Raw genomic sequence first — 14281 nt, forward strand, 5'->3', positions numbered from 1 at the left:
TGTCTTTAACAACATTATTATTTTAAACATCTAATTGTATTTAATATATTCATTTAGGCTACCGTTTACAGTAACGATTTCTTTAAAAAAAAAAATATATATATATATATATATATATATAAAAAAAGTTTTATGTTTGCTTTTGGAGGTTATGTTGGTCGGGGTGTATAAAACCAGCCAATCATGTTAGAATGTGTAAATATGTTTTTATCCTCCTGACCTGTATTAATATTTCAAACCAAGACTCGATGTAGTGACGTCTCCGCGCTGCAAGACGTCGACCACGCGCACTCTCATGCCCCGGATGTGTTTGTGTGCTCTGTTTCTGCAGAGGAGGAGGAGATGCCACTACCCGTGCAGGTCTTTAACTTTCAGGTAAATCAGCGCCTTTAAATGCTTCATCGTCATCTTCTACACCGCGAGAGCGGGTAGAAGAAGCATACCAAGTTGAAGTACCTATGTTAACAATGTTAATTCCTCAGCTCTCGCAGCCGTTGTAAGCTGTTAGCTCGTCTAGCATGAGCTCGTAAGTCAGAGCGGCCCTCAGGATGCGACAGGCACTTCTCAAGTTTAGCGGCAGCGCGCGACTATCCGCCCGAGGACCTTGATCAGTGTAGTTTCGACAATGAATACAACCAACAGAGCTGTTTTGGTTTACACCCGAAGCGGCCCAGTTGGTTTTCTCGTGGTTGTTTGTGAAACACTTGGGTAGAAACTTTCTTTAGCCGGCTAAGTGTATTTAGCTAGCTATCTCGTTAGCAAGCAGTCTGTTGTGTCAATTAGCCAGTGTGCTTGAAATTCAGGCTGTCTCTCAAAACAGAGTGCTGCCTGCCTAGAAAGTATTTCAGTCGTCGTTCAGATGTTCCGCACTTACATATGGTGCTGTAAAATACTGTCTAGGTAGGCAGCACACTAGGTTTTGAGAGACAGCCTCCATCATTTGCTTGCTGAGATGATATAGAACATTGAATATTTCAATTCCAACCACACAACCAAAATGGTTAAACACTGTGGAGCTGCTTCCATTTTAGAAACACTAGACACATTCAGCTGTATTAGACTGTCGTTAAAAAAAAGTGCATTGTAATGTAGTTGATCAAGAATGACAGACCAGGTCTCAAAAAAATGTTGGGTGTAGTAAAGTGCATGTGGTGAATGATGTAACCGCTTATTCGAGATGGGAGAGTAATGGTTTTTTGAAGAATGAGTAATTGAAAACCTATTAAAATTGACTAGGGAGATGAATTTTTAGGGAACGAAAGTTTCCCCCTCAATGTTTTGGGTGTTATAATCATGGTAACAAGTATTAAAATGTTGCGTGTGTGAAACCAGTGTTTACTAATGTAATCATTGCTGTCACTTCTTTCATCTAATGACTTTCTTTACAACCCTCGCTTCTAGAGTTCAAACATTGTCCCATTTGGGTGGTTTAGCCTATATTTTTGTATTAATTTCAACATGTTTTTGTCTCGAGGCTGCTGCCGGCCCAGTGTGATTTTATAAGCATGCACCTTCTTGCAGGAGAGTTTACAGTCAGAACGGAGAGATGCTGCAGAGCAGGTTCAGGGCAGGATCAGGGAAAGCTTGTATTTGCCAGTCAGGTCAGCCTCATCCTCATGGGAAGAGCTGAACTACTTCTGTCAAAGAAGCATGTCTGACCCGTTCATGGAATTTCACGCACGATTCAGTGTGTACAGCTCGAGCTCCTCATCATATTCTCTGGAGGTAACCACACAATGTAGGCAGACAGGATGAAGCCAACTGAAAGCCTGGGAGCTAACACTCAGTGCTGTGATACTATGTTTTTGTTTCCACACAAGATTTCTTTGGTGGCAAGGGCAAAATGTTCCTCAGAACTTCATATATTTCACATGCTCGATAGGACTTTTTGTTTATGTCACTTGAAAACATTTCTCCTGTGCAGTGTGTTGAACGTAATGCTTTCTGTATTACCAGGGGTCTGTAGAGCCCATGCAGATAGATGCTGACCCTCAGGAAGACCAGCAGAATGCGCCTGACACCAACTATGTTGTGGAAAACCCGACTTTGGTACGTTGAGTGTTTATGATTGACAGACTCTTGTATCATTTGAGGATCATTCGAAGTGTTTAATGGTCCGTACAATTGTGTATTTGCTTCCATAAGTTGTTGGCTTATCCTTATTTTTAAATTATTTTGATCACAATATCCTTCAGAATCTAAGTTCTTTTGGTGTTTTGATCTTTGATCTTCTTTTGGTAGAGATGCACTGATATAGAAATTATATAATATTTTGTATTAAAAATAAAAAACACACTTCAGGATTTAGGCATCACAGCATTATAATTTAAAATACTAAATATTTTCATTTTGAGATTTGCTAAAGATTACATTTGACATGTACTTTTATTAAGCATTTACTTGACCTCAGTGTTATCTTAGTATAATTTATATACTATTATAGTAATTATAAATATTTTGAATATGCTTTTATTTTTGTATTTTCTGTTTTTATTTTCATTTTTGTTTAATATGTGCTTTTGCCTTTTTTAAATATTATAATTTTTTTTTTATTATTATTTTTTTTAAGCTTTTCATCTAATATTTGTATTTTATTTTATTTCAGTTGACAAAGGCCATTTTTAATAGTTTTACTTTAGTAGTTTTAGTTTCAACAGTCACAATACTGCTTTACCTTTGCACTTACCTAATGCTCACTGAATTCAAATGTAAAAATTGTGGAAATGAGCATCACTTTATTGTTCGATATCCAGTAATATATGGTGTCAGTATAGTTTGCATCCCTACTTTTTTGTGACTTGACTTTTTTTTTCTTTTTCTGTACAGGATCTTGAGCAGTATGCCTCCAGCTACAGTGGACTGATGAGGATTGAGAGGCTGCAGTTTATTGCAGACCACTGCCCCCAGCTACGAGTGGAAGCACTGAAGATGGCCCTGTCCTTTGTCCAAAGAACCTTTAATGTTGATGTCTATGAAGAAATCCATCGCAAACTCACTGAAGCTACCAGGCAATTCCAGTTCCATTTCTAACATTTCTAGCATAGCATGCATGGCTTTGACTAAGTTTGTACTTAAAATATTTGTCAATCACAGGGACGTGCAAGGTGTCCCTGATGCAGTACCGGAGGGAGCAGTTGAACCCCCTCCTCTCGACACAGCCTGGGCAGAATCCACCAGGAAAAAAGCCCTACTCAAACTGGAGAAGCTGGATACCGACCTTAAGAACTACAAGGGAAACTCCATCAAAGAAAGCATAAGGCAAGGCCAGACTTATTGTTTCTCTCTTTTTGGTATTAGGGGCTTTCGCACCGGAGGAACCTGTTCATAGTTCCTAGAACTATTTGCGGAAGTACCCGGATTTTGGCGCGTTCGCACTGCAGGAACTAAGAATGATTTTTAGCTCTAGGAACTCCTTTTGGAGGAACTAATTTAGCTCCTACTTCAGAGTAGGGTCTACAGCAGCGCTACAGGAACTATCCGTGACGTTAGTGTACGCTGATTGTCCGAACGCACGCGAAACACCAGCACCCGCCATTTTTAAAAAGGCTGTGTAAACACAGATTATAACCTATATATTTACTCCACAAACTAACTCTGCGAACATGGAAAACAGTGATAGATGGGCCTCTAAACCTTTACGCGTTAATCCAACGCAACTTTAAGAGAACCAAGCTAAACACGATCATGTATTTCTGCTCAGCTAGCAACACTGCACATCAACCACACGGCAAATGCTAATAACTTTTCATTACTGTCTACTTTCAATTTAGAACATTTCTATCTAATAACGTATTAGACAGGACTGTTAGACAGATCGTGAACTAATGAACACGGAAAATGCGAGCGCTGGCGTTCTCAGCGCCGTCAAAATAAAGGTCCGCCTCGCCGTCAAATTAAGTCACAACAAGCGCGGTTTAAGTCACTTCAGAGTCCTACCGTCCTACTGGTGGTGCGAATGCAACCAGGAAAACATTCCTAGTGGAACCGTTAGCTTTCGGGGAACCACCCTGGTGATTAGTTCCCAGAACTACCCGGTGCGAAAGCCCCTGTTGACTGTGATTCTGTTCCGTGGCTATTTTACATCTGAATATCTCTTGCTTGTGTTCAGGAGGGGTCATGATGACCTTGGAGATCACTATCTTGACTGTGGTGACCTCAGCAATGCCTTGAAATGCTACTCCCGAGCCAGAGACTACTGCACTAGCGCCAAGCATGTCATCAACATGTGTCTTAATGTAATCAAGGTATGGATGTATTGTCCTCCCTGGCCATCAACTGGTTTGGTTAATGATACACACAGGGCCTAAAACTAACTTTTTGCCACACATGCCAGTGGTCGGTTACTTAATTTTTTTTACTGCCCATAAATATTTTTTTACTGACCACGAAACCAAATGACACCAAAATTTTAGATACCATTGAAAATGCACAATTTTTATATTCAATATTTCGATACCACAGCTAAAACTACTAGCCTAACTAATATACATTTAAAACATTATTAAAGACAAGTAAACAGTCTGTAAAAACAATAACAAATAATCAAATTACAAGCAATAGCACAAGTAAATACAGTAGAACAAAGATACAAATGAAATGAACAGTGATTTTCAGGTTTTTCAGGCAGGTCTAACAGTAGTATAGAAACTGATCAAAGTAATAACACTGCATAGTAGTCGCTGTATACATTTAATATAGATTAATCCTTAAAGTTAAAAAAGTTATTCAGTAGTCTGTTCAGTGTTGATTCAGTTCTGTTGTAAAGATCATCAATTATTAAATTAGTTAATTTCATCTATAAAACAGTTCTGCAAAAAAATTGATGTCATTGTCCATCTCAGTTCTCATATAACAGAGTCAGTCAGATCAATAATATTGGTGAATATTAAGTGTCCCCAGCTAAGCGACCCAGAGGCAACAGTGGCGAGGAACCCAAACTCCTTCAGGTAACAGAATGGAGAAAAAAAAACTAGGAAGAAACTTGGCTCAGTCTGGGGGAGCCCAGTTTTCCTCTGGCCAACGAACGAACACGGTGTGATTGTGATTCAGGCTGTTCACAAGATTCACAAGTCAGAATTCAGATCGGGATCGGTAGCATTCAAATATTCATCCAGTTCCTTTTTACTTGAAGATCGGATTCATCATGCCAGTATGGAGACGTAGCTGGCCATAGGGTCTGTGCAGAGGACCTGTCTGGTTCTTGTGGTCTTTGCTGAGGATCTGTGCTGATGGCTGTCGTGTCGTCAAGGCCTTCACAGGGGATTGTCTAGTAGGCACGGTCTCTGCTGACATTCAGGGCTGTGTTGTGGTCGTGTCTAGGTGCAGGTCCTCCATCTGATCTGGAGATGGACCGGATCCGGCTGATTACGGTAACCTCGGGATAAGGATGAGACAGACAGACTAATATTAGCGTAGATGCCATTCTTCTTACGATGTAACAAGTACATCGGGTGTTATAGAAAGTGTTCCCGGTTCTGGTTGACCTAATTTATGAAGCATGACAATCATTTAACTGATTTGAATGATAGAAATTGATAATGTGTATGCCAGGTTAAAGAAATGGGTTTTTACTAGTCTAGATTTAAACTGACAGAGTGTGTCTGCTTCGCGAACAAGGCTAGGAAGACTGTTGCAGAGTTTGGGTGCTAAATAGGATAAGGATCTACCTCAGCATTTGATTTTGATATTCTGTGTATTATCAACTGGCCAGAATTTTGAGATCGCAATAGACTATAATGCATTAAGATCTCACTCAAGTACTGAGGGGCTAAACCATTTAGTGCTTTTTAAGTAATTACCAAGATTTTAAAATGTATGTGATGTTTAATAGGGAGCCAGTGCAGTGTTGACAGGGTTAATATGGTCATACTTCTGGTTCTAGTAAGAACTCTAGCTTCTGCATTTTGGACCAGCTGGAGTTTGTTTATTGAGCGTGCAGGGCAACCGTCCAGTAGAGAATTACAGTAATCTAGCCTTGAGGTCATGAACGCTAAAGAAAACTAACTTTTCTGCATTTGTAATTGAGAGCATATGTCGTAGTTTAGATATATTTGTAAGAGGGAAAAATGCTGTTCTTCAGATGTTAGAAATGTGGCTTTCGAATGAAAGATTGGTATCAAAGAGCACACCCAGGTTCCTAACTGACAATGAAGACTTGACAGACCAGCCATCAAGTACTATCATTGTCTAACAATATTCTAGGTTATTCCATGCAAAGGTTTTTGGTCCAATAATTAAAATTTCTGTCTTTTCAGAATTAAGTAGGAAATTACTAGTCATCCAATTTTTTTATATCAACTATGCATTCCGTTAATTTTGTGAATTGGTATGTTTTGTCAGGGCACAAATAAATATAGAGCTGAGTATCATCAGTGTAACAGTGATGGCATGCTTCCTAATGATATCTCACAGGGGTAGCATGTACAGAGTGAAAAGCAACGGTCCTAGTACTGAGCCTTGTGGTACTCCATACTGAACTTGTGATCGATATGACATCTCTTCTTTTACTGCCACAAACTGATAACGGTCAGATTAGTATGATTTGAACTATGCCAATGCAATTCCACTAATGCCAGCATAATTTTCGAGTCTATTCAAAAGAATCTTGTGGTCGATAGTATCAAATGCAGCACTAAGATCCAGTAACATTAATGGAGAGATAAATCCACATTCCGATGATAAGAGCAAAACATTTGTAACTCTAATGAGAGCAGTCTCAGTACTATGATAGTCTAAATCCTGACTGGAAATCCTTGCAGATACCATTTCTTTCTAAAGAGGAACATAGTTGTGAGGATACTCCCTTTTAAAGCATTTTTGACAGAAATGGTAGATTTAAGATCGGTCTGTAATTAACTAATTCTCTAGGATCAAGTAAGTATCCTAATGACAATGATGAATTAATATTAAGAAGAGGATCTGTGACTTCTAGAAGTATCTCTTTCAGTAGCTTAGGGTATAGGGTCTAACATACATGTTGTTTTTGATGATTTCACAAGTTTAGACCATTCTTCCTCTCCTGTAGCAAAGAATGAATGAAACTGCTCCTCAGGGGGTTTATAGCACAATGTCTGATGTGATAGTGTAGTAAACGATTGCTTGGTTATAATTTTCTCTAATAGTATCAATCTTGTAAGTCATTACTGTTGTGCTGTTTGCAAACATCTGAAGTTGAAGCTTTATTTTTCATTAATTTAGTCACTGTATCAAATAAATACATAGGGTTGTGTTTATTCTCTTTTAAGAGAGTCAAAGTAAGCAGATCTAGCAGTTTTTAAGGCTTTTCTGTATGCAAATAATACTTTCCTTCCGAAATGCGAAATACCTCTAGTTTTTTTTTTTTTTTTCAGCTGCTGGTATGGTAAGGAGTAGAAACTGATCAGGAAGAGTATTTATAAAGCTTTAGTTAGAAGTGATAGGTCTACCATATCTATAACGGAGATGGTTTTGCAGCCTTGGCTAAATGGAGTATACATGAGACTAGATAATGATCTGAGATGTCATCGTTCTGCTGCAGAATTTCAACGCCATCAACATCAATTCCATGTGACAGTATTAGATCTGAAGTATGATTTATGACAATTAGTGGGTCCTGACATTTGTTGTCTATCTCCAATAGAGTTTAGAATGTCTGTAAATGCCATTCCCAATGCAACTTTTTCTACATGTAGATTAAAATAAAAACAATAAGACTTTGTCTGCAGCCAGTACTAATTATGAATGATAATCAGCAAATTCTTTGATAAATCTGACTATATGTTGTCCTGGTGGCCTGTATACAGTAGCCAGTTCAGATGTCAAACAGGATTTATCACTTACACTAAATAACGCTTTATACTTAAAACTAGACCTCTAAGTAATACTGGAAATATTACTATAAATTACAGCAGCACCTCCCCCTTTGCCTTTCAGACATGTTTATAACAGTCTTAGAGGGTAGACTCATTTAAAGTAATGTAATTGTCTAGTTTTAGCCAGGTTTCTGTCAAACACAGCACATGTAAGTTATGATCTGTGATCATATCATTTACAAAAAGTGCTTTTGTAGAAAGGATATTAAAAACTCAGACAGCAGAAGGAATATTAGGCTGCTGTCACTTTAAGAGCTAATGCACTGATCCAATATACTGATACTGTCACACACGTTGTCTTTTTCTACTGTTTACATTTACTTAAGCCGTATCTGACTGTTTACTAGGATGCTCAAGGAGACTGACGTTTTTTTTTTTACAGAATTTTGTCTGAATTTGTCCATTCAAGCACAAGATGATATGAAAGCTCAATTAATTATTTGCGCATGTTTGTAAATGTTTGCGCAAAGAAAACTTTCCACCCCGCCGAGAGTAACTAATTGTGCTCCCCTTCACGTCGTCGTGCGCTTGAATATTTTCACTGGCAAGGCTTACACTATAGTAATGAGGCAGTGCTGTCCTTTCAACTGTCACGAGCATCATTCACGTTAATGTTCTCACAGTCACAACATTGCATTGTTAGGAATCATAAAAATGATACCGGTTAATTGGCGATTGACATTTCATATACTCACCAGCGCTGATTTTTACTCTCATTTGGCGAGTGTTAATTTTAGGCTCTGGATACACATTTATGAAAGGGTATTAAGTTTTTGGTTAATGCTTTAATGCATAAAATCTCTAAATTTTGCCTGCATATAGCAGAAGTTTCTGTTTCACAGTTGTGAATCTTTTTGGTGCTTATAGCTTGAAAATTCAGGCAATCTCTAACAACTCATCTAAACAACTTATTTTATAGGTTAGCGTTTACCTCCAAAACTGGTCCCATGTACTTAGCTACGTCAGCAAGGCTGAATCCACTCCAGAGATAGCAGAGGTAAGAGCAATCTTTCATCTTCTGCTTTACTGACCGTGCGATAACAATAGAAAATGACTCATTTGACTCATAAAATGTTCATTTTTGTTTGTCTCTGCAATCTAGCAACGAGGGGAGAGAGATAGTCAAAACCAATCTGTACTAACCAAACTAAAATGTGCTGCAGGCAAGTACATTATTTGTTTTTCAAGTATATTAAGTGTCATTTGACCCATTCTGAATGATAAATTTAGCATGTTTTTAAAATTAATGTTTTATGTGTCTGTATTATCTGTATATGTATGTATGTGTTGTGTGTATGTATATATATATAAAATCAGTCATTTCTATTAGTCACATTTTCAATTGGTAGTCAATTCTTACGATTTGTCGTGTTAAAAAACTTTTTTGAGCATGTGATTTGATATCATCATCATCATCATCTCTCTTTGGTCACATTAGGATTAGCAGAACTTGCCTCAAGAAAGTATAAACCGGCTGCCAAGTGCTTCCTGCAAGCCTCCTTTGACCACTGCGACTTCCCTGAGGTTGGTGTCATCCTCAACCCTGTTCTAATGCTACAGCAGATATGTCTAGTAATATTACCAATTGAAGTAAAGATGAATGAGATGCAGTTCTTTCCTACAATTAGTAATGAGATGCTCTTTTTGCTCTTTAGCTGCTTTCCCCCAGTAATGTAGCGGTGTACGGGGGGCTTTGTGCCCTGGCTACATTTGACAGACAGGAACTGCAACGAAATGTCATCTCAAGCAGGTGAGCCTTTTGCTTAGCATGTTCATGCTAGGTGCCTTAATGAGAGTTAGATTGTTACTGGTTACATGTGGATAAACCTCACTTGTTTCATTTTACTCTCCTTTTATTTTCTAGCTCCTTTAAATTATTTTTAGAGTTGGAACCCCAAGTCCGTGATATTATCTTCAAGTTTTACGAGTCAAAGTATGCATCTTGTCTGAAAATGCTGGATGAAATGAAGGTAAGTTTGACATTGACAATGTGCAATTGCAAGATTTATATTTTTATGTCATTTTAGTTGGGATATTGTGATTCATAAGTGTTTTATCACGGTTTTATCTCTTTTATAGGATAATCTCCTCCTAGACATGTATCTGGCCCCTCATGTAAGAACACTGTACACACAAATCAGGAACAGAGCCCTCATACAGGTACGTAAATGGATATGAGGTTTCGGTCAATGCATTTGATTTAGATGCTGAACTTGACTTCTGCTTAATCTGATTTTAGTGGTTGTTGCTCTCTGATATCTTGTATCCAAGAACAACAAACATTAAAATCAGATTAAGCAGAAGTCAAGTTGAAACTTTTTTTGTTTTGTTTTGCCCTACATTTTATTCTTTTGAGTCATTTGGTTGTTTTTGTCTATATATGAAAAACATATTTATTGAAAAAACCTTAAATTTCCATAAATATTTTGTTTGTTTTCATTGTAATAATAGCTGGAAAACAATGACAGACAGTGGAAACATAAAAGATTTGTGTATAGTTTACAAAACTGTTTGTGATCTTTTATATCCCGGTTTTTGGTCCTAGCTTGGCATAGTTATATTGATATGAAATGCGGAATGTGAGTTAAAGTTTAACATGGAATGGTCATAAAATAATATTTCAGGGTTCGTACACAGTTTATAAAAGCATGTAATTTGATTTGAGTAATTTCCAGGTCTGGAAAAGTATGGAAAATATTTGTTTCCCCTATTCAGTTTTCTTAAATATAAAATGAAGAATTCGAAAAAGCGAGTCTCTTAAAACTTCTCTTAACGTGTGCCACTCAAACCAGCAAATGATCATTTAATTCAAAATGTACTTTCCTGTTTGGTGATCGTGCAAGATCAAACCACGATTACAGTATCAAAAAATGCGTCACCGGTGAATATATCCAGGTTTTAAAGTGTTATACGTATTCATCACTGAGAAAACCAATGAAAAAATGTTTTTAGAAAATATTTACAGATGATGATTGCTCTATATACCAAATATAATGCTGTATCATTAATGATAAACATGGTCTGAAAAAACTGCAGAGAGGTTTGGAAAATTGGGTCTGGAAAAGTATGGATTTTTTAAATGGAAAATTTGTAGGAATACTGATATTTGCTTTGAAAAGTATCAGCATAGTTGCACTTACATGAGTAATTGATTAATTTTGTCTTTTATTTCCCATGGGCAGTACTTTAGCCCCTATGTGTCAGCAGACATGAACAAAATGGCTGTGGCCTTTAATACCACAGTGGCAGATCTGGAGGATGAACTGACCCAGCTGATCCTGGAGGGCCTGATCAATGCTCGTATCGACTCCCACAGCAAGGCAGGGCTGCGTTCTCTCATTTGTCACCCTGATACTTCCTCTTCTGGAACAACGTTCCCTTTGCCTGTTGCTAATCTAAAATACTTAGATTTGTTTTGTTTTTAATCAATACCTTTTTGCATTGAATGAATTATATTTACTGTCAACATTTCTCTCACTTTGTCATTGAGCTTGATCTTAAATTAAACATGCTATGATACCTATTTTTGTATCTTAGGGACCATTATAGAAACAGCCTTTGGTCATTAAAATGCAATAAACTTTGACACATGAGTTGCACCTGTGAATTAAAAAATGTTGTCTCCCTGTTTGTAGATCTTGTATGCCAGGGACGTGGATCAGAGAAGCACAACTTTTGAGAAGTCTCTACAGATGGGCAAAGAGTTCCAGAGACGAGCGAAAGCCATGATCCTGCGGGCAGCTGTGCTTCGTAATCAGATACACGTCAAGGTAACAGGGTCCCCAGGGTAATGTGTCCTCGCTCTGCTCTGCTCTTCACCTCACCATCCCCTGACCATCTCCTTCCCCGTCCCTTCAGCATGAGTGTCTCAGAGCACTTACGCTCCTCTGTATTTCTAAGGCAGTAAGTGATCTGCGTGAGCTTTGTTGTGGTAAGCGAATGTTAAAGGAATATTCCAGGTTCAATTCAACAGTGCTTTTGTCCCTCCTTTTCTTTAAACAAATAAAAAAATCTGGGTTACAGTGAGGCTCTTACAACTTCCCCAAATTAATGGGCCCAGTCCATATAAATGTTAAAATACTTTCGGTTTCAAAAGTATGACCACAAAAAGTACAGTATGCAATGCATTAAGATGATTTTTAACTTCTCTTTGTGAAATGACACTTCTTTTCAGAAGTTTGAGATCAGTAAAGAAATAAGTTTTAAAGAATGTAACACTTTTATTCAGCAAGGACACATCACATTAATAAAGTGAGAGTTAAGGCATTAAATAATGTTAAATAAACCAAATTTTTATACTCTATTTTCAATCAAATAAATCCCTTGGTGAGAAAGAGACTTCTCACAAAAATAAAAAATCGTTCCGACCCCAAACTTTTGAATGGTTGTGTGTATATACAATTTTGCTGCCAAGATAATGTAATGCTTTGTGCATTTTTTACCGAAAATTCTTTTTTTTTTCTTTTCTTTTTTTCATTGGAATGGTACGAAACTTGGTAAAGGTTTTGGCACTTGCTATGTGAACAAAGAAAAAAATCATGGACTTGATTTGAACAGGTTAAATGGTCCTGAAAAAAATAGTCACACTTGTGCTCCTCGCATTATGAATGGGAGACGAATTTCATCTAGTGGAAACTTTTGGTACTGCGGCCAAACAAAATCTTACTGAAAGCTAATTTTTTGAGGTGTCAGGCTCAATTTTAACACAACTTGTTTAGATTTATGGCTTTGATTTTCTCACAGTTTTAGAGTAAAACATGTTTTTTTGAAAATATATATTTCATATAATAATTGAAAATAGTATTTTTGCTGATTTTTCATAATAAATGTAAAATTCTATAACTTTTTTTATGTTTACTTTTTAAAACTTTTTACTTCAGCCATATTCTTCCAAGTGTGGTCTTTAAAAAGAGATCAAACTTAAGTCTGTGCTCTAAAGCATTCAAGATTTACGACAGTTTAAGTTGGAAATAAAATTTTCAGGTCTCTGCTCGAAGAGTGAATAAATGGATTATAAATACAGCGTAAATATAATTTAGTACCGTAAAATCTCCTAAAAATACAAAATAAAAAACATTATCGAACTAAAATATAGTAGATTAATTTCATTGAAATAAAAAAAAGATCTGTCATTTTTGACCGACGCGTGAAGAGCACCAGAGGGTTAAACCCTTAAACAAATGTAAAAATTGAAGAGAACAACTTTACTCTGCAAACAGTACAAGTTTTAACTGAAAAAATAAGCTTTACATTTCCGCTGTGAAAAATTGGCGGCCATTAAAACCATTGTAAGTGCTTCACCATGACCATTTTTTTAAGTCTTTTATCATCTTCACAAATGCTGTCAATTGAGCTTTAACTTGTATTGAACCTGGGATATTCCTTTAAAGCGGTCCACTAGCCTGTCATTGCTCTATTACCTGTCCAGCACTCAACTGTTCAACTAGATGCAAGTTCCTTTAAGTTCCGATGACCAGAATAACTGTGAGCTCTCTTCAGCTTTCTTAAGGTTCTGTTCCCAGAAAAGGAGCTAAAAGAATCGGAGACACACAAACATTCAAATGTTTCAGTTACACCCCTAGTCTTCATCCCTCTCGGTCACCCTGCCATTCTTCATGAACATCAGCATGCGTTTCCTTCTCAGTCTGTTTTTCTCGCTCTACATGATGCTTCACACTGATTCCTCTGATTCCTTTCACAGTCCCCTCCAAGAGAAGGCAGTCAAGGGGAGCTCACACCTGCCAACAGCCAAACACGAATGAGCACCAACATGTGAAGACTCGACCAGATGCCTCTCTAAGGAAAGTAAAGTACACGGGGCCACTGCCGCATCTTAGGCCCCTGTTTAGAAATCAATTATTTCCCTGCTGAAGAGAGAAAAATCACAATCTAAAGACTTTATTTAAGTTGGGAAGAAGATATCTGTTGTCTATTAAAGACAAGCACACCCTGTTGCTCAAATGAAAAGGAAAAATAGATAAAAAGAGAAATGCGGCACTTAAGCTGTACTGGCCTGTTGTTCTTTGTAAAGGATGCACTTTCCTCTGTATCTTGTGACAAACCTTGATTACACATTGAGAAACCTCATCACAAAACATGCTTTTAAAATAAACATACATTCAAAAAGATGATTCAACCTGGAAAGGCTCTTTCTCCATCCGTTTCTGGTGAGATTTAGGCGGTGGTGTTGCAGATGAGAATGCAAGTACACCGACTTTAACACTCTTTATGGCGATTTCAGCCTCATCTCTGTTTAATAACATTTTGTTATTTCTCTGTTGTATTGTGTTCTGATTGTCACTCCAGTGAATCATCATGAGCTGGTCAGTGACGTAAAACAAAGCTAGACTTTACTTGCTTTTATGGCCTTGAATAAACTACACAGAAACGTTTAGAAACCAAGCAGTTTTTTGGTCATTATTAGAAAGGAA

At 37.3% G+C, this 14281-nt stretch overlaps 1 protein-coding gene across 2 annotated transcripts; it reads left to right on the forward strand.

The window, feature by feature from the left end:
• The first annotated feature begins 264 nt into the window (after positions 1-264).
• gps1 (G protein pathway suppressor 1) lies at positions 265-14248 on the forward strand. 2 transcript variants are annotated; one of them, XM_081386933.1, is made up of 14 exons: positions 265-375; positions 1957-2049; positions 2827-3008; positions 3094-3258; positions 4109-4244; positions 8770-8847; positions 8953-9013; positions 9289-9374; positions 9506-9600; positions 9715-9820; positions 9930-10010; positions 11033-11170; positions 11486-11620; positions 13552-14248. In XM_081386933.1, exons 1-14 carry the CDS (start codon positions 343-345, stop codon positions 13624-13626), a joined length of 1464 nt encoding a protein of 487 aa, XP_081243059.1. In that variant the 5' UTR covers positions 265-342; the 3' UTR covers positions 13627-14248. The 2 variants fall into 2 exon arrangements, with proteins under 2 accessions (XP_081243059.1, XP_081243060.1); XM_081386934.1 differs by having other exon boundaries at positions 278-375; positions 11486-11637.
• The last annotated feature ends 33 nt before the right edge of the window (positions 14249-14281 follow it).

The sequence above is a fragment of the Scardinius erythrophthalmus genome, assembly GCF_964197995.2.
Source record: "Scardinius erythrophthalmus genome assembly, chromosome: 1".
NCBI classification, from domain to species: domain Eukaryota; kingdom Metazoa; phylum Chordata; class Actinopteri; order Cypriniformes; family Leuciscidae; genus Scardinius; species Scardinius erythrophthalmus.